Below are 24,205 nucleotides of genomic sequence, written 5' to 3'. Positions count from 1 at the left end.
ACTTTCCTTCCCCTAAATGGGCATAGAACAAAGAGGAGGTAATTGGCAAAGGAGCCATCAAAGGGGGCTTACCATATTTATAATATTGATGACAAAAAGCATTTAAACACCAGATGCACATACAGCTGACAAATTGTGTGCAATTGTCCAGAAACAGGTTGTTATTGTTTATTTATTGTTTACTGAATTTATATACCATCCTAGAATCAATCATAGAATCATAGAGTTGGAAGAGACCACAAGGGCCATCGAGTCCAACCCTCTGTCCTATACCCACAGGTCTCAGGGCGATTATAGGGGGAGTTGCTGTGGTCTATAGAGATTCTTTCCAGGCTCTCTGTCCAGTTGGGAGGGAATCTAGAGCGTGCATTCCTGGCATTGGACAGTTGGGACAGATTAGGGATTCTGCTGGTTTACCACCTGCCTTGTTGCCCAGCAGTGTCCCTGCCTGAGCTGACACAGCTGGTCTCGGAGGCGGTGTTGAGGGCTCCCAGACTGCTGGTTCTGGGAGACTTCAACATCCATGCCAAGGCAGCTGGCTCTGGGGCAGCTCAGGACTTCATGACCACCATGACAACCATGGGGCTGTCCCAACATGGTCACTGGTCCAACGCACTTGGGACCTTCCTTTCTCATCTGGGCAGGAAGAGGTTGATTGGAAAGTGAGGGACATTGACACCTGTCCCTTGTCATGGTCAGATCACTTCCTGTTGAGATTTAGGCTGTCACCATCTTCTCCCCTTCACAAAGGCTGATGGATCCAGTGGGATTCCAAACAGCTCTGGGTTTCCCCCCCGGCTGATATGACTGGCACCCCTGTCGAAGTCCTGGCCAATCTCTGAAACATCCAAATGGCTTGAGCTGTTGACACAATTGTTCCTAAGCACCCTCTTTCACTTCATGGAGCCCGTTTGGCCTCCTGGTATACTCCAGAGCTTAGGGCGAGAAAACAAGCTGGGAGACAGCTTGAAAGCAAGTGGAGGAAATATCCAAATGAATGCAACTAAGCACTGATAAGGGCTCATTATTGAGCCTACCTAGTGATAGTGAAAGCAGCAAAGAAGGCATACTTTGCTGTTGCCACTGTATCCTCTTTCAGGTTGTATGAAGCCTTTTACAGGCTGGCCTAAAGGAGGTGGTAGAACCAACGGTAACTTGCTGTGACTTGTTTGCAAGGCGTTTTGAGGATAAAATTGCTTGCATCCACCAAGATGAATCTCATGGGGTGTCCAGAGCACAGTCTAGTCCTGCTGTGTTGGATGAGTTTCAGTTGGTAAGGCTCAAGGATGTGGACAAGGTGCTTGGATTGGTCAGGGCGACCACTTGTGCTATAGACCAAGTCCATGGAGGTCCATGGAATGCACCCAGGTGGTCCACAGCGCCATCCCTTGCCTCCCCCCAACTAATTTTTTGTTATTTTTGCATGGCAATATCACAAATTTTATGGTCTGTTTTAGTGCTGTACAATGTTTCAATATATTGGTCAAAATCAGTTTTGAAAGCATACCACAATAACGATTTTGACCCAGCAATATATCGCTCCTCACATGAGGGAGAGCAGGGCAGCCAATTTAAAGGCACCGCCGATATTGCATGATGATCTCAGCCGATAGCACTGCTGATCTGAGCTGCCTTTCCTTCACTGGCTGCCACCACTGTCTGCCCCGCAGACAGCAGCTTGATGCATCCCCTCCTACTCAAACCATGCAGCGGTGATGACTCCTGCTTCTTCTTCTCCTCCCCCTACCTGCCTGGTCTCCATGGCTGCTCCTTGCATCAGCCTCACGCCTGATCTGCATGCGCCCGACCCATGCGATCTCTGTGACTGCTCCTTCCCAACCCCCACACCCTAAGACCTGTGGGTATAGGGTGGCATATGAATTCAACAACAACAACAACAACGTGATGCAGTCCCAATGCAGTCCCATGGAAATCACACCAAAGTGCTGGAGCCTCTCTCATTGGCTACCAAGAGGGGGGCACAGCAGTACTTTGGGAGGGAGAATAAATGGGGCCGTTTCTGAGGGAGAGAGTTGGGTTAGAGAGGGCTTGATCTGAGATGGGAGATAGGGATTAGGATAGGATTTGACTGAGGGAGAATTGGTTCTGAGTTGAGTGGAACATCCGCTCTGAGGAGAATATCTGTAACAAGAGGAAAGAGCCTCACAACTTAGATAGGAAGACTGGGTTGAGGGTCTGTGGAAGGTATACAGACAGGAGTGCTGAGTCTGAGCCAGGAGAGGCAGAACCTGTGGGAATACAGACTTCTAGCCAGGAGGGGAGAGTTCTAGGAAAAGAAGACTCCCAAACCAGTAACACGGGGTGAGGGGATCCCCTGGGTATGTTATACTAATTCAAATACCTCAGGAGTGGGCTTGCTAAGAGAGAGAGTAATTGATGAAAAGTGCCCCTCGCTCATGAACCAAAGTATTAGGCTGCAAAGGGCGCTGGGCTGTGTCAAAAGTATTTACTGTATTTTCTGACGTATAAGACTACTTTTTAACCCAGGAAAATCTTCTCAAAGGTCGGGGGTCATCTTATATGCCGGCTACAACAGCAGCTCCTGCAGCAACTCCCCACCAAAGGACAAAACAACAACAAATTAAATCAGAGGACACCAAGCTCTCTAGATGAAGCAGAAATACACTTGAAAATTGGCCCCAGAAGCCCCCTCAATCAGCAGCAACAGAACGACCCTAACCGCTCCTGGTAGTAGACCATGTGGTCCAAAATGGCGGCCTCGCGTTGCCCCAGCAACTAGACACGTGGCCACTGCCTCAGCCCAAGCAGCCCCTGCAGTAAAAGGAAAGACTCACAACAAAGGCAGGGAACCAACAACAGCATTAAGCGCAGCACAGTGTGGCACAGAGGAAGGGGCAAGCAAAGGTAGAAAACGGCGGGGGGGGGGAGGGAAGCCGATTATCAAGCCGCAGTGACGAAGGGAGCAGTTCGGGCAGGGGAAGCTGAGAGGGGGAGGTGGCCAGGAACGGAGAAACCCGGAAGCTTTTTCGCCACAAGGGCGGCAAAGTTGTAAAGCGAGAGCGGCAATTGAGACAGCACTCCCCTCAAATGCCCTGCTCCCCACGCACAGCGATGGACTCACCCACTGCCAATTGATCGGGGCGTCCGATAAAAGCTTTTTCCCAGCCACCCTGGGTTAAAACAGTGCCTGTCAGCTATTCCACGTCCCAAGCAAATTCCACGAGAGTGGCTCAACAAAAGCAGTAAAAAATCCCCCCCCCCCAATGCTTCAGCAGGTCCAACAAAAGCAATAACTGAGCGAAGTTCAGCGACATCCTAGCAATTGAGGAAGCGAGCCAAAGAGGAAGCCCTCTGGCTCACTCCTCTGTTTAAACGGACCTGGCCAGGCCCCCCCCACCCCCGGTCACTGGGAAGTGGAGCAGATTTCTGAGCCGGACTGGAGACTGGTTTTTCAAAATTTTATTTGGTGTGCGTTGGAGAGGGGTAGCTTATACGGCGAGTATATCCCAAACTCTGTATTTTAACTGGAAAAGTCTTACACGCCCAGTCGTCTTATACGCCTGAAAATACGGTAACTGTAACATAACTAAGTAACTGTAATAACTAAGTAAAGGAATGAAAGTAAAGTCACAGAAACCGAATTAAGCATTTACCACCAATTCCAGAAACCTTAGCATCTACCTGAAGTGCAGAGAAGCTGTACCTTTATTACAGTGTTACTTTGGGTTACATATGCTTCAGGTTACAGACTCCGCTAACCCAGAAGTAGTACCTCGGGTTAAGAACTTTGCCTCAGGATGAGAACAGAAATCGCGCGCCGGTGGCGCGGCAGCAGCAGGAAGCCCCATTAGCTAAAGTGGTGCTTCAGATTAAGAACAGTTTCAGGTTAAGAACAGACCTCCGGAACAAATTAAGTCCTTAACCTGAGGTACCACTGTCCTTTGTTTTAATGCCTGCAGTATCTTTAGTGTAATTAATAAGTTAACTGGTTTCTGAAATAACACAAGTCCTGACCCAAAAGCATCAATCAATTTTGATTAAAATTTAATACAGTAGGTTATTTGGGGGGGGGGGGGGGAGAAGGCATGCTCTCTTGCTGTTGCTGCTTGTTTCACCAACTTATTTTTGTAAATAAAACTTTTCCTGTTTGTTCAGCTCCTGCCTTAGACTCTAAATTACTAAGTTTTCCCTCACACAAGACCCCTACAAGACAGCCTGTGGTAAATTGTAGAAATTTGTTTAAATGGTGTATTGTGTGGTGGGTCCGCTATATTTAATTGAGGATAGTTAGCGGGGTGAGTCCACTACATTGGTGGTTAGCCATGGGATCCACTACACCCCCCTCCACAAACACATTTAAAAGGCCATAGCATGTTCAGTCAGCCAAAAGCCAGGTTATAGAGAAATTTTCTTGGCTGGCACCTAAAGACATGTAATGGAGGCACCAGGCGAGCCTTCCTGGGGAGGACATGCTGCAAACTGGGAGTCGTAACAGAAAAAGCCCATTTTCATGTTGCCATCCCCTGGACCTCTCGTGGAGGGCCCCAAATGATGGTTGCAGGGTCCGGGTTGGTTCATATGGGGAGGCGGTCCTTGAGATATTGTGGTCTTGAGCTGATTTATAGGTCCAAACCAGCACTTTAAATTGAGCCCAGAAACTAATTGGCAGCTAGTGTAATGTGCTCAAACTGTCTTCTCATGGTGAGCAACCTGGCTCCACTCAGTGGTTTCATGTAGATCGGAGCTTTCCAAACTTTTCATGTTGGTGGCCCACTTTTTAGACTTGCATCATTTCACAACACAGTAATTCAGTTTTACTAGCAAACCAGAGGTTAAACTAACCCCTTGCCAGCCCTGGGAGGAGAGCAGGGAGCATTCGCATGACACACCTGCACACTGCAGCTGACACGCTAACACGTCAGGACACACAGTTTGGAAAGCTCTGATGTAGATGTTAAACAACATAGATGACTGCTAGGTGAGCACAAAAAAAGGAATAAAATTCTGTTGTCATCTAGAAGCAAAGTATAATTGATAGAAATCCCTCTCTTCCTTTAGCTGCAGATACAATTTGATTTGAGATACAGACGCTCCTTTCAAGGCAGATGGGCAAACTGAATTTTAGTTAATCAAAGTTTTCAAGTGCTTTAAAGGTGTTTGACCTGTAGGGAAATTTCTCTCTCTGATATGCTGCCATAAATGTCTGTTTGAACTAACCAATTCGGTATTCAGTGATAATTATCGTTTAGTTCTAAGCATAGGTACATTTTATTTTATAAGATTTGATAGCACTGAAGGCTCTAATAGTCCAGTGTTATGAGCATTGGCAACCTGTTAGGAAATGAGGTTTTGTAGTATCTTAAATCTAGACAGTGAGATAAGCTGAACTTTGAAGGTGTTTCCCTTCAAAAGCATCAATCAATTTTGATTAAAATTTAATACGTACAGTAGGTTATTGGGGGGGGGAGGCATGCTCTCTTGCTGTTGCTGTTTTCCTTACAGCATGTTTTGCACTTCTGAAATGCTATGGCCCACATGGAATACAAGTAAGTATTAGCACAGTTACAGATTCATTAGATAGCACAGCTTGATGTTGACGGCAGAAATGAAGATCTCAAAGATAACCGTCAAATCATTACAAATGAAAGGGCTGTCTGGGTTCCTCTAATAAAAAGAAAACAAATTACCATGACAGGTTTTGTTAGGCTTGTATAGGATAAATCCTGGATGGCATAAAACTCTACTATAAAGCAGAATTAGCAGGGTTGCATGTAGGGAAGAACTCAACAAGACAGCTATATATAATACAAATATTTTAAAACAAAATTTCATGAAAAGCCTCTCCCTCCCACCCATCCCCGCCATCTTCCACTTTCCCACTGTGTACTTTCAGAAGTTTTCCAAGAGGAGATTTTGACCTTGTCTGCTGGAATATTAAACATAGGTAATCAGTCCTGCATCTCACACTGCAGTGTAGGGATTGCCTGCCTCAGCCTGATGGCCTGGGGGCAGGTTTGGGCAGCAAGCAAATTTTCTAATATCTGCTGTTCCCCATATCCTACACCCCCTTCTTACCACAAAAGGCAAGCCTGGTGCCCAGCTGCACCTCCACGCTGAGTCATGGCATGAAGTTTTCCTGCTTAATTTTCCTCCTATCTAAATCCTGGGAATAGCACAGTTCTAACACACACACAGCTATTCATTGGAGAACCATCCCCCCAGGATCAAGCAGAGATGAGCCTAAGCCTTGAATTGATCTGTCAATGTAGGGAGGTTTCAGACATCACTGTAGGCAACAGGGGAGATACAGCAAAAGAAGGAAAGAAGTATGAGGGTATACAACAGGTAACATGTAAAGCTGGTTGATGTATTCCTTTAACCAATCACCACTGAATTATTAACACTTATCTTAAGAAAAAGTCACCCCAAATGAGGTTTTTGATTCACGAAGAGGAAAGTAATGTCCATGCATACACACCACTGATAACAGTACGAAACAGAATGGAACATTTCAACTACTATTTCAGTTGAAATGATAAGTTTGGTGCCCGTCTTTCTTAAACAAGAGTAAATTGATATAGGATACTGAACATCTTCTGTTTGCACACAACTTCATTTTAACACAAGTACAAATATAACTCTGACCATAACAAGTTAAGACTAAAGTCATCTGTTCAATGTCTGCTATTATTTTCATGATTCAGCTACTCATATTTATGATATGCAGACAAATGTACCTTCTCTTGTAAGATTCAGCTTTTGTCTGAGAAGATAGTTTAGTATGGCACTTAGGCTTATATAGCATTGATGGCCCATTATGTTCCAGTTCATGCTGCTCAGGATATTAATTGCCTCATGTATCTCATTCTGATGAATATACTCCTGGATGATTTCTACAAGGCCAAGCTGGCCTCTTGGGATGACACCTGTCAGAGGAAACAAGACAATTGTGGACAAAATTAGTGCTTTCCAACAGTGGCAGACATTAAGGATTGTATCTGTTGGTGGCTTTGGGCTAGAATCAAGCACTTCTGCTCAGCTAATGCAGGACTCTTGATGTTCCCCTATCCCTCTGTAACAAAGAGGCATTTTCTCCCATTCTACTTCCCAGTTAGGCTACAGCAGAAGAAACTACACCAGAAGACATTTCATAGCTATGAAAATGCCTGATAACAGGGACAGAGTCTCTATTAGGGAACCTGCAATGCTTCAAGGCCTATAAGGTTACGTACCTTAACAGAAAAGCACTTGTGACACCAGCTCCTGGGGAAACCATCAAGGCCTGAGAAAACAGTTAAGGCAGCTTCACTCCCAGCTTCCCAGGGGCCTACTTGAAGACCTCTATGCCCCATGGGAAGGCATCCAGGTCAGGGAGAGTATTGTCATCAGTTCCCGGATAGACTTTTGCTATTCCATTTTTAACTTTCTTTTTTTTAAGTATTCTAAAATTGTAAACTGCCTTGGGTGCAAGAGGCAGTATATAAATGCATTCTCCTCAGCTCCGTTTCATTGCCCTCAGCTCCGTTGAAAACCACAGGGCTGTCCAGGCTCCATGCAATCGGAGAGGGCGCTTCGGAGCCCTCTGCATGTTTAACTCTGCATTCCAGCGGGCCACCAGGGAATCAGCTGAAAGGCCATCAACATGGGATAAAACATCCCTTACCACTCTCTGGAAACCATTTGGATCCATTAAGTGGCAGGGGCGGACATCCAAATCGTCCCACCTCCCTGCAGAGGGGAAGGGTCGCGGAGAAGTCCAGTTGCACCAGGAAGTGATCTGTTCATGGGACTTCTTTTGTTTCACTTTTACTTAGTGTCAGATCACCCACATCCGTAGATGTGAACACCAGGTCTAAGGCATGTCCATGACTATGAGTTGGGCTAAACTTATTCAGGGACAGCCCCATGGAGGCCATGCTTTCCCGAGCGGTCCCTTGTAAGGTCGTGTTGGCATGGATGTCAAAATCCCTTAGGACAACCAAACTAGGTGTCTCCAGGAGAGCATCTGCCATGACCTGAAGCAATTTGGGCAGGGAATCCTTGGTGCAGCGGGGAGGTCAGTACACCAAAAGGAATCCTGTACTGCCCCTATTGCCCAACTTCCAGAACATGCACTCAGAAAACTGGGTCTTCCCAACAGGACGCCTGGTGCATGCTAATAACTTCCTAAAAATCACTACAACCCCCCTCCCCGCCCACATGACCTGGGTTGCTGTGCATAAGAGAAACCTGGTGGACATGCAGTGGCAAGAACAGGCCCATCTGTTTCATCCAACCAAGTCTCTGTTACACATGCTTCTTAAATTAAATAAGCATTATATTTAATTAGATCTAGAGTTATATTAGTTTTAGCTACCAAAGCTATTAAACTATGCATAAAAAGGTCAAGAGAAAAGACATCCAAATGCTATCCTAGATATATTTTGGAGGATATTTTAATATTGTATTTTATCTAATGAACAAGCTGAGTCAGGGCAACAATCTCTCAAGCACAGTATTGATTTGATGGAAACCCACACAACAAATTTTAATGTGTGATAACTTTTAACCATGGAGGTAAGCACCTTCCCATTTGGGTTCTTGACTTCTCTTGGGTGGTACATTTCCAAGTGACCTACTTTGGTAAAAAAAAGGTGACAGCCAACTCACTGCCTAATTGATTTAGGAACAGTACCCAGGGAGACAGTCCAATTAAGTTTACAAGCTGGCAATTAGCAGAAAGGCCTCTAAATCCCTGTGCTGAGAGCCTGTTTGTCTCAGAAAAAACACAAATGTGCCAGAGATAGGAAAAGGAAAGCTGTGCTTTCTGGAAAGCTGTTGTGAGTTGGAGCCACAGGGGAGAACTGTGGAGAACAAGGTACATGTAGGCAGAGTGCCTTCTGTTTTGACAGGTAACTGGGTAATTTAGAGGCATTTAAAAATAGACAACATGTATGAATACATCAAATAATTGTTTTAATTATATAATTCCATGTAGATGTCTGCAACTATTAAACACACTACTGGACAAAATGTCTCAGGATATCTAGAAGGGTCCCCCCCCCCCCATTTAATAGATTTATTGGGTAACAAGGACAATTTACAAATAATATATATATGACTAAATCTGCACCTATGTTTGATTGTAAACTGTCGATAGTTAATTTGAAATTGGAATGTGTCTATGCGTCTAATTGCAGTGGCAATGTGAACAGACTTCAATTATTTCCTATGCTGATGTGCATGACTGTTTCCTCTAATATCTCACTCTTTCATCTTTTGAAAAGCATAAATGTTAGATTTAGTTTTAAAAAATGCATTTGGACAAATAATAGAACAGAAAATGGGTATGGTCTAGAGGCACATTAGACCACCTATTTGCAGAAACTAAGCAGGTTTGGGTCTGGTTAGTGAACAGTCTGGGTCGGATGGTAACAATGGTAGCAGTTCAATGGGGGATGGAAACTTGATGAGGCTGGAATGCAGAAACAGAAACTGGTAAAGGAGAAGAAACTGGAGCAAGGCCAGGATCACTGAAGCTGGATCAGGAACTGAAGCAGAATCAGAAGCAAAAGCAGGAACTGGCAACAGCAGGGTATAAACCATGTTGCTGTGGCCAAGAACCAGGGGGAAATGCTGGCCTTCTATACTCCTCTTGGCTTTGCCTCCAGGCGCTGCACATCTCCTGTCCTGGCCACACCAGCCAGGCCACCCTCGACTCCAAGACAAAGACAGCAAGGGCCTGGTTCTGCAACTCCTCACTGCACTCAGGGTCTGGCCCCTGCAAATACTCATGGTACTCCTTACACACGGATGGGTGCCACATGTACACTCTCTTGGGTTTTATGACGGAATGAATAGAATATATAAATATAATAAAATAACAAAATATCATTATTTACTCTATTTGCAATTTGAACAGCTTGAAAAACGTAGAAATCCCTTTCCAGTGGATTCACTATGAAACAGCACCAGTTAATTATAGAACATAATCCCTTTTGCCACAAGCAGTGCATCAACTTACCAACTTTAAAATGCAGCACTCCAATAGGTCCTTTGTCAAACTTAAGTAAGAGAAGATCATGGATCTCTACATCATCCATACTTGGACATGAAACTTTAGGAGCAGCCCACTGGATCTGGATGAGGCTGCTGGATACATCAAAATGTTCACTGAACTGCAAAGTTGATTTGGTTGAGAAGTCTTCAGCTAAAACCTGCATTTTAATTGGAGATAGTGCCATGTCAAACAGCTGAAGTTCCCCTTGTGAACTACCGACCAGGACTATGGCTTCACTGGGGTGGCAACACATTAAGAAAGGCAATAGTTCTGCCTGTGCTGATAAAGTTACTTGACGGTAGGCTTCATATAGGACTATTGAAGAATCTTCACACCCCAGAACAAGTTTGTCTTCTGTAATGTTCCGGCAGCAGCTGATGGCCTTTGATAGCAGTGGTATTTTGGTGACTGCCACACACTGAACTTTATTCTTAACATACTCATAGACGCAGCTGTCAGCCATGGGCTCGTGGTCTGCATTGAAAGCGTGTTCTACAGTATGAATCTGATAAGGATTACATGAGCTAAAGCCGGCATCAAGTGGATCCCCATCGGTACGTATGTAACTCAGAATCTGTAAAACAATACACACACTCAATTTCAAAACAATTTAGTTTAGCTCTGAATGGATTTAAACAATCTAATGCTAATAAATTCTAAAAATGGAATTATATTATTTGCTTTACCATAGGACCCATTCACATTGCAGATGATAAAATTATTGTAAGTAATAAAATCTATTGTTGTTGCCTTTCAGTCCTGTCCAATATTTGTTCATTATTAGTCTTGTGGAACATTGTTGTCACAGAAGCTTTGATCTAATGAAAATATGGACAACTCAGACTGTATTTGTTACCAAATCAAAAATATCCATCAGTTATGTAACTTAATCCTTGAATTCTCAGGCCATATCATATCTATTCTTGATTTTGGAGAGAATCGTGCAGCCAACTATAAAATTATGTAGATGGACTTTAATATTCTTAGAAAATGGTAGTTTATTTGGTTTTGACATTCTGACCTTTGTGTAAGCACATAAAAGACTGAAGTTATTGAGTGATATCTGACTAAGTCATTGTCAGAGTCTGCTCACTTAAATTAATAAGGTTAAGTTACTTGATTCCAATGGGTCTATTCTGAGATTAATTAAGATTAGATATCACCCATGATTATTATTATCATTTATAAAATACCTAAAATTTAGGAAGCAGAAGCACTGTGTTCACCAATGGTCACCAACCTATTTGGGTCTAAGGGTACATTTGGAATTTTGAGAAGGTGCCAAGGCACCAATCAGGGAATGGCTGCTGCCCGGGTGTGGCCTAACACAAAATGGCTGCCACCTCCAAAAGAACAGAATAAGAAAAGGGACTGGAACATAAAATGGTTCAAATATGAAAACATCAATTCATTTTTGTTATTGTTCGATAACAAGAATGTTTGAAAAACTTTATTTCCCCCCAGACAATGCTAAGTTTCGGTTATCTGCCACTGCTATGCTGCTGTGGATTAGAGCTAGAAAACAGAAGAAAGCTGAATCCAAGAATAATTTTGAATTACTACAGACAGCCATATACATGCATAGTCACAAATATAAAAACATACTTAATGCTGGGTGGCAAGTATTTTTTTTTTTTTAAACTATCTTTGTGGAATAGAAAATAATAGAAATACAAGGAAAATATAAATCGAATACATTAAAAACTCACCAGAGTACTGGTTGAACAATACCAGTCCCAACTAGTGTGATGTTTGAGTCTGAATGTCATCTACAAGCTTCTCAAAATTAGGGGTGTATGAGGAAATGATCATAATAATGATTGCCTTTGATTGCCTGCCCCCCCGACAAAAAAACTTGGGAACCATGCCTGCAGTGAACGAGGAAGGAAAAGGTGATGGGAATAATGATGACTCGGCAATGCCTCTCTCCACCAAAACTCAACTTGGGACCCATCAGGAAAAGAAACAAGTTGGAAACAAGCAGGAAAAGGTTATCTTTGTTATGAAGATCATCTTCATGTTTCTGCATTGGGCTCTGCCCCCCAAACAGCTTTGGAACAGTCCCTGCTGTAGAATATGCAGGAGAAACAAAAAAGGCTTGCCATGGGCTCATTCACAATTCTACTTTTCCCATGCTTTCTAGACATGGGTCTGCAGAAAACCAGACTGATGATTGTTCTCCTTTAGAAGTAAACAGCTGATTTCCGCAGGAGAAAGTGGTGGGAGAAGCAGAAGTGTGGACAAGCCCCATATCTTCTCTCCTTCTCTCAGTCACACACATAGATTTAACTGTCAGGCAGCTGTAAGCAACTCCCACAGCCGGCTGCCAGGATCGTACAAAGACAAAAAAAATTATTACCATCTGCTTTTTATTCAGTATTTACAGAAAGAGGCTTGGAACACAGCCTCTTGGATAATGGTGTTGTCCCAAGGGAATCTCCACCCTCCTCCCACTTCCTCATTTGTCATCATCATCTCTACGGGTGCCACTTAGTGCCCTCTGTCCTCAAGCTCTTTGCTCTCCCACTTTTAAGGCTTGCCGGGTTCTGGGAGATGGTGGGTCTGGGGAGGAAGTCTCCATCATTCCTCCTCTGCCCAGTTCCTGACATTAACTGTGGGGTCTCCCAAGCAGCTGGCTGTTCCACGTGCCAGCATGCAGCAAAATACACACAGCTGCAAAGGGAGGATTTCTGCGTTTCTTACCATAACCCCACATTTTCAAAAAGTTTCTCAAGCAGCAGTTTGTGACTTTTACATATGGCTGGCAGGCAGCAAATTTGTGACAGCTGATTCCCATGCTTCTTCCCCTACCCAGCACACAGATTTCTTTATTATTATTATTATTATTAACTGTATGCCTGCCGGCTGCTCCATGCTGTTGGCAGCAGCAAAATAAAATAAACAGAGAAGCAAACTGGTGGATCTAAGGGCTAGAAAGTAAGACAGAAGCAGGAAAAGTGCACTAAAGGGGAGAAGGAAAACAGCCACTCCTTAGGACCCCAGAGATTCCTATTGCCTGGTATCCAAACAGTTCTTATCAACCACAGCTCTGACTTCACTCAAGGGCTAAAAACACTGACAGGCAGGCTGCTTCATTTCAAAGAAATTGCTTGGAAGTGTACCTGCACATTTTGCTTTCTAACTTTTTTCTAGATGGGCTAAATAAAGCTCAGAGCCTGGGTCCTCTGTTTCTGGGTGCCAATGAAGGCCGTTGTGGATGCCATGGTGCCCACAGGTGCCAGGCTGGCAAACCCCAGTGTACACACATTAAAGGCAAGATAATCCCTGCCCACATCATGATAATCTAAAATACATGACGCAAAAGGAAAAAGAGATGTGTAGGGCAGGCAAGACTACCAATTCTTAATTCTTCTAATGACCAGGTTGAATGGAAAATTCAGTTGGGGTGGCACTCCAAGGCAGCAGTTTCTCAATCAAGTTGATAAAGTTGAAATGAAGCAAATGAGCCTTTTATAGCAGCTCTTAACTCAGCTCTGACCTATGTTATAAAAAGTGACTATGTAAACAACAGTGTCCTATTTGTTAATAAGAATTAATTCTGTAAAAATTAAGAGCGCAACATTCTGAAACTGGGCCCCTGTTTGTCCATTCTGATTTTCCTTTTATTATTTTGATTTACTGTATTACTACAGTAGTTTTATTTCATGTTTTCGTATACCACACTGGTATCTGTATAGTAGGTTAAAAATTAGTAGGCCAAAAAATTTAATAAACAACAAAAACACTGGGATTTCCTGCTCATGTCAGTAGATTCAGAACAAACAACTACAGAATAATAGATGAAGAAATGTAGGTTCAGTGACCCATAAGGCTAACAAAGTTAGACTGAAACAACCATGGGAAAGTTATAATAACTGAATTGTGCAAAAGAGATCAAAAAGTATAGTTTGGGAAAGGGAAAATAATCATGTTACTGAAAGCAGTCATGCTTTCTGACTATTTGTCAAAGAACACTACTGCAAATTAGTCCCAAGTGGGGGGGGGGGGGCCTCTGGAGACACACTGGTAGTAGACAAATAGGTAACAGAGCAGTTAGAGCTTTCTTCAAAAAGAAGACTAAAAATAAATAAAATCAATCATAAAAAGTGGGCATACAGCTGTTCATATTTGTGTATGGAGAGAAAGACTTTGAGAAAAACATTTTCCCGCAGTTATACCTGATGAGTTTGAGACAGTGTAATAATGGAAGGAGAATGGCGACATCCAGTCTTTGAAAACTGCAAGAAGGGCACAACACACCTTTTCCGCAGAATATTGCAAGATGATGGTAATGAGAGAAAAAAGTTAAACTTCATCTGCTTTTCTACACAGCATCACTTTTCATTTCATAAAAAGGTCACCAGATCAACATTTCAAGAATAAGAAACACCTCAATACTATTTATTTATTAAAAAATATTTGCACCCTAGCGTTTTCCTCAAAAATAGCATCCAGGGCTGATAACAAACTTAAAGAGCAAAACATAAACAACTAAAATATGCTTTAAGAAGCTGGATGTTCTGAAGTAAGAGCTGGAACAAATGGCACAACTGCATATAAGAAAGCAGTATTTTCTGATCTGGATTCCATTCCAAATGGTGATGCCTCTTCTAGATTTGTTGAGAATTTTTTTGCACTGCAGCTCCATACTTCTCAAACATAGTGAGTGGAATAGTTCTCTTTGCCTATTCTATTCTGCTCCCTAGAACTAAGAGTATAAGAGATGGGGAGGCTTGAGGAATTTGATTTCTATGAATTGCAGTGCACTTCCCAGAAAAATGTGCAGAAGAGAATGTACTTATTCTTCAGATTTGACAGTTCTCTAAAATTTGTGATAATAGTTGTCCTCTCAAAAAGTACCAAAGCACAGAACAAAATATGTATTTCAGGATAAAACTTAAGAATTATGAATACTGGGATAATATATGTATCTGAATATGTATCTTATGATAAAATGCATTACTGTATTTAAAAACAAATTCTCATGCAGATTAAACAAAATTAAGAAAACTCAACAGACTAATGAATGAACACATGCAAAACTGATACTGACTGAAAATAGATTGACCTGCCCATTTCTAGTAGGAGATTGCCTGAATTGTCTGAGTTGGGAGATATTCATTGTCTGCTCCCCAAATCCATATTCTTATTTAGTTTGTACACAGCAGTAAATGGACATCGCAGAAAGGTACCTTGCAGACAGAACTCTAACTTTTAAGTAATGTGAGCAGGGACTTCTCTGCCTTACCCATCATGTAGTGTATAAGCTGCACTAAGCAGACATGATGCAATTTTTTTTAGTGTAGTAACAGTAATGGTAGCAGAAAGTAATATTAAAATATAATTCAATATAATTAGATTGGTTTTCTACTTTAAAAATTGCTACGTACAATTGTTGCACATTTCCATTTTAGCAGCCTGATCTAGCTAATCAAGAAAAGAGCACTATCTATATAACCTTAGTCCAGACAAAAAGAAAAGATGAACCATTAAAAGCTTAACTAATCTTTGCAATTAGAGCATTTGCTATCTTATGTATAGTCCTTGTAACCTTATGTTTGGGATGCAAAATAATAATCCTGATTCTTATTTCAATAGGTACTTGCTCTTTTCTGCACACTTTGAAGCACATAAATAATTGCATCATTTTGCATAGAAGTAGAGAAGAAGGGATAAAGCCCCCATACTGAAGGAAATAATAGTTTTAAACATTAGATTTTAAGCAGAAAATTGGCTTACCAGGAAGATAAAAAGGAAAATAAAGGAAACATAAAAATTAGCCCTCTGTGACTGAATTGTCTGTCTTTAAGATGAGAAAACTGTTTGATTTACTTTACAGATGTTAGCAAACTGCTAGTTTAATTTCACACTATGAAACTGTGTAAAAAAAACTAATTAGAAATGCTGAGTGAAAATTTCAATACATGGAGACTCCTACATACACTCCTGAAGAAATGTGTATTTGTTTTTTTCTTCATTGCTTAAACATTTAAGGCTCTACCTACAAATTTATTGCTTATGCACTGTATTCCCATTTCTGTGAACAGTCTAATTTGTTGATATTGTGGGTGCTATTCATTTTACTTTATTTGAAATCTGTTGTTTTTATTCATTTAAATCTGGCATCATTTTACAGGGTTCGGATACCAACTATCTTGAGTGAAACTTAGTAGGGAACCAGAAGCTACTAAGCTGGTTCCTGTCATCTTTCATTCCTAAGGACTTGTGATCTTCTCAGAATCATTATCTCAGTAGAAATATGGCTGACAGTTGCACTGTTCCCAACATAAATCTTAAAAGGTGAACATTCTGTGTGCTGTATGCAGCTGATAGGCCCAAAGACTCTGCCTGCTCTCCCCCCTGCCGAAATTTCTTGAGACTCTGCCCTCCATCCTGAATTGGGTAGAAGACATATTGGGACATTTTTGCTGACAATCCATATGAAGAACAAGAGGAAGAACAAACAAGAACAAGCTACTTTGTTTTCACCTGAAAGCAGTGTCCAACCTGGAGATAACAGAATAAACAATGTAAGGAGGGAGCTGTAGCCCAAGATAAGAAACAAGGTGGTAAGGGAACATCTAGCTACTTTAAATAAATTTGAATCTCTAGGGCCTGAGGTACCCAAGGATACTCAAGGGGCTTGTGGATGTAATCTCAGAGCCTCTGTCTATAAAGTTTGAGAGTTCTTAGAGAGCAGTGGAGGTCCCTGCAGACTGGAGGCATGCAAATGTTGTCCCCATCTTCAGAAGGGAGGAGGGGAGACCCACTACTGACCGGTGAGCTTGACATCAATATCACGGAAGGTTCTAGAACAGATAATTCAACAGTCGGTCTGTGAGCACTTAGAAAAGGATACTGTAATTACTAAGACCCAGCATGAGTTTATCAAAAATAAGTCATGCCAGATGAATCTCATTTGTTTTTTTGATGGAGTTACAAACTTGGAATGCTGTGGACATAGTGTATCTTGATTTCAGTAAGGCTTTTGACAAAGTCCCCCATTCTTGTTTACGAGGAAGCTCGTAAAATGTGGGTTGAACGAGGGAACTGTTAGGTGGTTTCGTAGCTGGTTGACTGACCGAACCCAAAGAGTACTCATTACTGGCTCCCCATCATCCTGGGAAAAAGTGAAAAGTGGGGTGCTATAGAGTTCTGTCATGGGCCTGTTGTTGTTCAACATCTTCATAAATGACTTGGATGAAGGAATTGAGGGGATGTTCATCAAATTTGCAGGTGACACCAAACTGGGAGGGGTAGCTAATGCCGCAAAAGACAGAATCAAAATTAAAAATGACTGTAACAGATTGGAGAACTGGGTGCAAGGTAACAAAATGAATTTCAACGGGGACAAATGTCAGGTTCTGCACTTAGGCAGGAAGAACCAGATGCACAAATATAGGATGGGGGACACCTGGCTTACTAGCAATACATGTGAAAAGGATCTAGGGATCCTGGTGGACCACAAGCTTAACATGAGTCAATAATATGATGATGATACAGCAGCAGCAGCAGCAGCAGCAGCAGCAGCAAAAAAGTGAATGCTATTCTAGGCTGCATCAACAGAAGTATAGCGTCCAGATCAAGGGAATTAATAGTACCACTCTATTCTGCCTTGGTTAGACCACACCTGGAATACTGTGTCCAATTCTGGGCACCACAATTTAGGAATGATGTTGAGGAGTTGAAATGTGGGCAGAGAAGGGCAACCAAGATGATTATGGGTCTGGAAACCAAGCTGCATGAGGAACAATTGAAGGAGCTGAGTATGTTTAGCATGCATAAGACGATTGCCGCAGAGTATTTTTGGGGGGGGGGGGCACAGACCCCTTATTGAAAATATTGGGGCTGGCTGCCCCCTCACCAGATGGCACCCCTTTCCAGACAAAAATTATTGGACCTGAATACTTCAGCCTAACATCAATTCAAACTGGTCATTTAAGACTTTTTCAACTTTTTTCCTTTCATTTCTTCTGCTGTTTTAAAGAATGACACTGTTGTTGTAAATTGATTGTTGTGTTTATTTAAAATGACCACACACACACACACACAAAACACCTGAGTTTGCTTGTGTTTTTCCACCCTTCTCATCCTTTTTCCTTTATGCATTATTTTTTAGACTGTAAGCCTGAGGTGGCTGCCTCATGTGTTATTGATCTTCTGTAGGCCACTCTGGAAGTGCTTTGGGATGAAATGTTGGGTAAAACCATTTTCAAATAAGTAAATAAATAAATAAATAAATAAATAAATAAATAACCAACACACAGTAACAGTGTTAAACATGAAGATTACCAGGATTTAATTTAAATGTCTACCTGCAAGCTGCCATGCTCATAGGTCAAGAGCAGCAAGTTGGCTCTCTCCCTTTCACTGGAACCAGGAGACCAAGGCCACACTTCATCCTTTGCTGTCAACCACCAGCATATAACTCTATCTTCTTTGCTATTTATTGCCAGATGATGCTTTGTTCTTCTATTGCCTAGCTCGGGTGTATCAATATAAGATATCTGAGGGGAAAAAATGCAGGACACATCTGAAATTAGAAAAGCAACACTTTTGCTACTTAGGCTGTCTACACCTAGGTTCTCACAAAATCATTCTGCATGTAAAAATATGATTTGTCCAATGAAGACACTACTTCCTTTTCCAGTTGAATCCCATCTATTCTTTGATTTCACTTGTAGTGATAGCCCAGAATAGTGGTGAAGAAACTCTCCAGAATTAATGTAACGCAGCAGACAATTTGGTCTTGAATTGAACTTGGACCTGGAGAAGATCGGTGAAAGTCATCACTAGATTTCAGTCTCAGTTCCCTGTCTATGAAATAGAAACAGCACTGCTGGTTTCTCAGTGCTATTGTGAGGATGGATCAGAGAAAGAAATACCACTGTCTACCTCAAGCTATGGGGATTAGGAGTGTTACAGAACAGAAACCAATCCATTGGCTTTAGAGGAAAGAAGCAATATATTGGACTAATACTGAACTGGTAATAATAACCTGTGTAACAGGAACAAATATCTACTTATCACTATAACAATATATTTTTAGTTCACAGCAAAATTCATTTGCATGCATGGTTATTTCCATAAATCACACGTGAATTATGGAAGCATTGATTACAATTCTTTATTGATGGGCACCAGAATTTTTTTAAAAGTTTGTGTCTCCAAGTTTATCTGGTTTACTGCAGAGCAAGCTGCCTGACAAACTTTTAAAAGTTGCTCTGTTTTTAAAAGGAAGTGTTGGAAACATATCTTTAAGAGGTTTTGCTTGTATGAGACTATGCAATAGGTAATTTTATGGAAACAATGCAAATCAATTCATATAATTATGAACATCAATCCAGTTTCAGGTAGTTATGAAACAGAGATAGCTTTGATCACCTTGGTGGATGATCTGTGTGGGGCACACAGTGCCTATGGCGGCTGTCCCTGGTGCCCACAGAGTGCCTTCTTCACTCCTACCCGAACCCAAATCAGGCTTGAAAGAAATATTCTGTTGTAATAATGTAATAGCTTGTGCTGTGGACTTAGTGCCCATGTGTTTCTCTGGTTTGAAAAGGTGCCCAAGGGTCAGAAAAACATGGAAGCTCCAGATCTAGCCAACCGTAGGCATTTAAGTTCAACTGATGACAGTGGGAGAAATAATTGAAAACAATCATGAATTTGACATAAACACCCATTCTTCTCCCATGCCTCCATTTTCTCTTTGACTATTTTAGATGGAAAGCTTCACTGGGTAGCAAGCTATCATACCCGGACTTTATAAAGCGCACTGTTCACAGATGGTGCTATGTAAGTACACAACAACAATATATTTAAACTTGTGTTTAACTCTCCTGTTGAAAATCTAAAACCTAAAAGAAGTAGCTGGGTTTTGTCCATAAATGTATTCTATTTGAGGAGTATGAATCTTAATTAAGTTTGCAGATGCTTTGCACAACATGTAGTGCTGAACTTAAAATTAAGGGCAAAACTAGACATGTTATAGGATGTCAGTGAGTGGAACTTCTGTTTTTTTTACACTTAAGAAGTTACAAGGCCCACCTGTCAATTACATTTGGATTGTGACACTGAGGTTGTATACACCACTTGAATGTAAAAAAATCTTAAAAGCAGTTTAAAAGAAGAATAAAACAAATTATCAACAAAAACAGTTAAAACAATTATTTAAAACATTAAAAATATGTAAAATTAATGATAAGCTAAAAACCAGATTAAAACACATGTCAACATTCTATGTATCTGGACAGGCTAGCCTAAGGAGAAATGTTATTTTTAATGTTACTTATTAATATATATATATGGTTTTAGCACCCTTAACTGGTGTGGGGCACCATGTGTCATTCACTGGGCTATGTAGTGATTCTGTAGCTCTTTTTGGACTACACATATTTGGAATATGCAGAAGAATTGACATTAACATCTACAAGCTGTGGTAGTTTAAAAAAATTGCTTTATCGTGTAGCTGTTTCTTTACTTTTAATTTATTTAACTTTCACTGTTACATTCTGTGGTCAGTGCTTAATCTTAGTAGCTATTTCTATCTGCTTTTTAGGAAAGGAATCACAGTGAGGGTGACTGCAATTTTTTCCAGAACTCTTATATCTGCTGTCTTACTGTACCAAAATAAAAATTGTGAACTACAATCTCTTCTCCAAATGAGCCAGTAAACAATGTGTTTCAAAATATTTTTTGTGAGATGAGAAAAATGGATCAAAAAAGGTATTAAGCTGTATCCTGTACGTATACTGATATATGGAAAAGCACACTGCTCATTTTTAATAATTACTATGCATTACTACTGCACATAGTAAAAATGGTATGTGCATTACATATAGTGATGGGATGGGTCAAATTTGAGAGTTTTTCAGTTCTTTTTTTCAATGTTACATTTTAAGGATTTTGCTTAATTTTTCCATAGAAATCAATGGGATTAACAGTGCTTGATTATGTATAGATTACATCTAAATTTGTATTTAAATGTAACCGTAATACTGAAAACATCTAGGAACTAGCTTCACTATTACGACATGTACTCATGTATGAGTTCCAGCCCATCATTTATACATGTAAACAAAAGAATACTGTAAGCAGAGATACTTATGTCCCTAGTTTTATAGGTGGATAAGGAAGCACATGAGTTAAGGAGGAATTTACTGCTGTGACTCCAATCAATACCAAAACACACAGTCATGGTTGCTTGACAGCATCGACCTGCATGTAAGGATTTAATGCTACTCATATTAAGTTCTGCAATACTGACCAAAAGGCTAAGGCTACTTTTTTCAGACACAGCTTCAAACGTTAAAAGGTCATTTACAATGTTTGGATGTACCATTTATTTTTCTCCTGGATTAAGAATGCCAAGTGCTGTAAGGGAAGATGTACTTTTCGCCAAGTAATATGGATGAGCCATAGCATCTTGCGTAAAGTTTATGTGGCTCTTGAGAATTGTGTGCCTCTATTCCTCCAAAAGGATTTGTGGAATTTATTATTCAAACTATGTTATTTTGGAGCATGGTTATTTGAAAACATGAGCAGTACACCATCTGGGTGACACATGCCAAGGAAATATAGATTGCACCACATTTCTGCTTAAGGAATTAATGGAAGGTTGATAGCTAGGGGGGTGGAAAAAAACCTATCTTGCTATTGCTGGTCAGCAATAATCGAACCACTTTCTGGGGATTAAGCGCATGGCTAAGCCTACTGGACCAGACACTAGCAAAGGGCAGGGGGTCTTCTTATCAGAGAAATGCTTCTGGAGCCAGTCTCACTACATGACAGATTGCTTTCATATTCCTGTCTGCAAGGCAACAAAGGATGGCAGTAATGCGATAATGCCAGAGTGCAATGGGTGTTAAGAACCCGTTGCATTTATGTATTGTATTTAGTAAATAATCAGGCTCATCCAAATTGTGATCTCACCACTCAACCAAGGCCATTAAAAATCAAGGTTAATGCTTTAATAATCCTTTGCTGTTTTTTATGGCCAAAAGAACTTCTTTCTATTTGCATGGTCATAATATTATTGACCTCTTCATCCCCTGAATACACATCAAAAGGAACTGAAATCAAAGTAATTACCACTGTTGTTCTCTCACAGTAAACATTAACTCCTTGTACTCTCCCTTCTGACTCCTCAGTAAATTGAAATGGATTAAAAAGCTATAGGAATGAAAAACTTGTAAAAGGTCAATGGTTTAACTTTCCAAGATGCTGGGAATTTAGAAGAATAAAAGGGGAAATGGAATGGTAGTATTTTTAAGATGTGTGCTGACAGAGCTCACAATCAAATAAATTATTAGATATTAAAGTTAGTAATTTTCATTTCCCTCCCTCTAAGGCTAATTGCTTTATCTGTAATTGCCCCTCCAAAACTAACTTATTGTGTACTAATTTAGTTTCAATACAATGTTTTTAAGCTAATTATATTCTATGTCTTTGCTGATATTTTTATGTAAACTATCCTGGAATTATTTTATATGAATTTTTTTCTATAATTTTGGGGGGATTTAATGTATAAATTTCCTAAATAAATAATAATGTGTGAATGACTGAGGGGGAAAGGTCAGAGAAGAAGGCCTTCCAAACACACTCCCACTGCTCCCCACCTCCTTTACTCTATTTTGCAATCAAGTTGATGGTGCCTAGCAGTAGACACCTTTCCCATGGACCAATTCAGTAACTCAGACTCACACAATTACTAGTGGTGAAAGTTGTCTGAACAAGACAGCGTCGGTCAGATCCCATCAGTTAAGAGCAAGATGAACAATGGAGAATAAATAGAGTTACAATATTCCACCCTTCCTGTGCTTGCTAGTTTCCCTCCTCTACATGTAAGCAGTGTACTGTGCCCCACCCCCCAAATGCAGAGGTGTTGGATTGAGTAATTAAGAAAAAATGAAATTAAGGAGGGAAATTAGTTCGTCCAAGCTGTTTAATCTATGATACATTTTTTAAAAAGAAAATTACAATTCAATAACACTAAAGTGATACATAACATAATGCCACTTCCTATGCTGTATTCAGTTTTATAGGTAGTAGTTGTAAAAACATCATCCCTTTGAACGTTTAATACATGTATGCATCAATCAAAGGAAAGTAAAGATTAGAACTTCCAAACTCTTGCCAAGAAGAAGTCTATCAGAACTAAACCACTACACCACACTAAACCACTAAACCACTATGGGTATTGACCCATAAAATAAAAATAGCTATAAAATAGGAGTCAAGTAGATATATTTGGTAGAATCTTTTCTGACACTTTATTGTACAGTTTGTTACAGAAGCAGCAGGTTTTTCATTGAAAATACCTATAAAGAAGAAAATGTAAATGCAAGTGTTAACTTTGCTGCTGGAGAAGATGACCTGGAAGGAGATCTTAGAAAAAAGACTGACTCTATGAAATAAAAGAAAAAAGAAAGAATGGCAACCCAACATGGGATGCTGTCACTTCAAAGGGAAGGGGGCATGGTCAGTGTCCGGACTCAGTGGCCTGGTTCACACAACATGCTAAACCGAAGCTTTCCAAACTTTTCATGTTGGTGACACACTTTTTAGACATGGATCATTTCGCGACACAGTAATTCAGTTTTACTAGCAAATCAGAGGTTAAACTAACCCCTTTCCAGTCCCGGGAGGAGCGCGGAGAGTGTTTGTGTGACACACTGCAGCCAACACTCTAATGTGTTGCGACACAGTTTGGAAAGCTCTGTGCTAAACCAAACCTTGGCTAAATGAGACCCTGCAAATCTGTAGGCTTGCAGAAAAGAGCATGCAGTCACTCTGCTCCTCTCCAGTCTTTTTTTTACTGCCACACTAAACTAAGGCAAACTAAGCCAGGCTTCTGGTTAAATTTCCTCCTCACTAATTATGAGTTGTAGCCAACTTTTGTTCTTGAATCAAGACCCTTTTGTGAGGAATTTTATCAAAAGCTTTCTTAAAGTCTATTAATTACAATGTCTACTAGATCACCCCTATCTAGATGCCTATTGACACTCAAAGATCTCTAAAGGGTTAGTAAGACAAGACTTACATTTCAGTGCTGCCTCAATGAAGAGGAGGCGGAGGCAGCGTTCTCCGGGCAGTACTGTGTTCTTTGGCATGGGGATGTGGCAAGGCAGTAGTAGTAAGATGGGAGGAGCACTGGGGCAATAGCCCCACAAAAGTACATGTACG

The 24,205-nt window shown here is 40.9% G+C and overlaps 1 protein-coding gene across 5 annotated transcripts in view; it reads right to left on the bottom strand.

Moving 5' to 3' along the window:
* WDPCP (WD repeat containing planar cell polarity effector) overlaps positions 1-24,205 on the bottom strand; it is a 201,504-nt gene that overhangs the window by 95,143 nt on the left and 82,156 nt on the right. For all 5 annotated transcript variants that reach the window (XM_080997392.1, XM_080997393.1, XM_080997391.1 and 2 more), the window contains exons 9-11: positions 18,337-18,528; positions 9,986-10,595; positions 6,720-6,908 (exon numbers count right to left, since the gene is read on the bottom strand). In XM_080997392.1, coding sequence (XP_080853518.1) covers positions 6,720-6,908; positions 9,986-10,595; positions 18,337-18,528 — 991 coding nt within the window. The remainder of the gene's footprint in view (positions 1-6,719; positions 6,909-9,985; positions 10,596-18,336; positions 18,529-24,205) is intronic.

This window comes from Podarcis pityusensis, assembly GCF_964106645.2.
Source record: "Podarcis pityusensis genome assembly, chromosome: 3".
NCBI lineage: Eukaryota > Metazoa > Chordata > Lepidosauria > Squamata > Lacertidae > Podarcis > Podarcis pityusensis.
The sequence above is the reverse complement of the archived record's forward strand: the minus strand, read 5'-3'. Positions and strand labels throughout refer to the sequence as shown.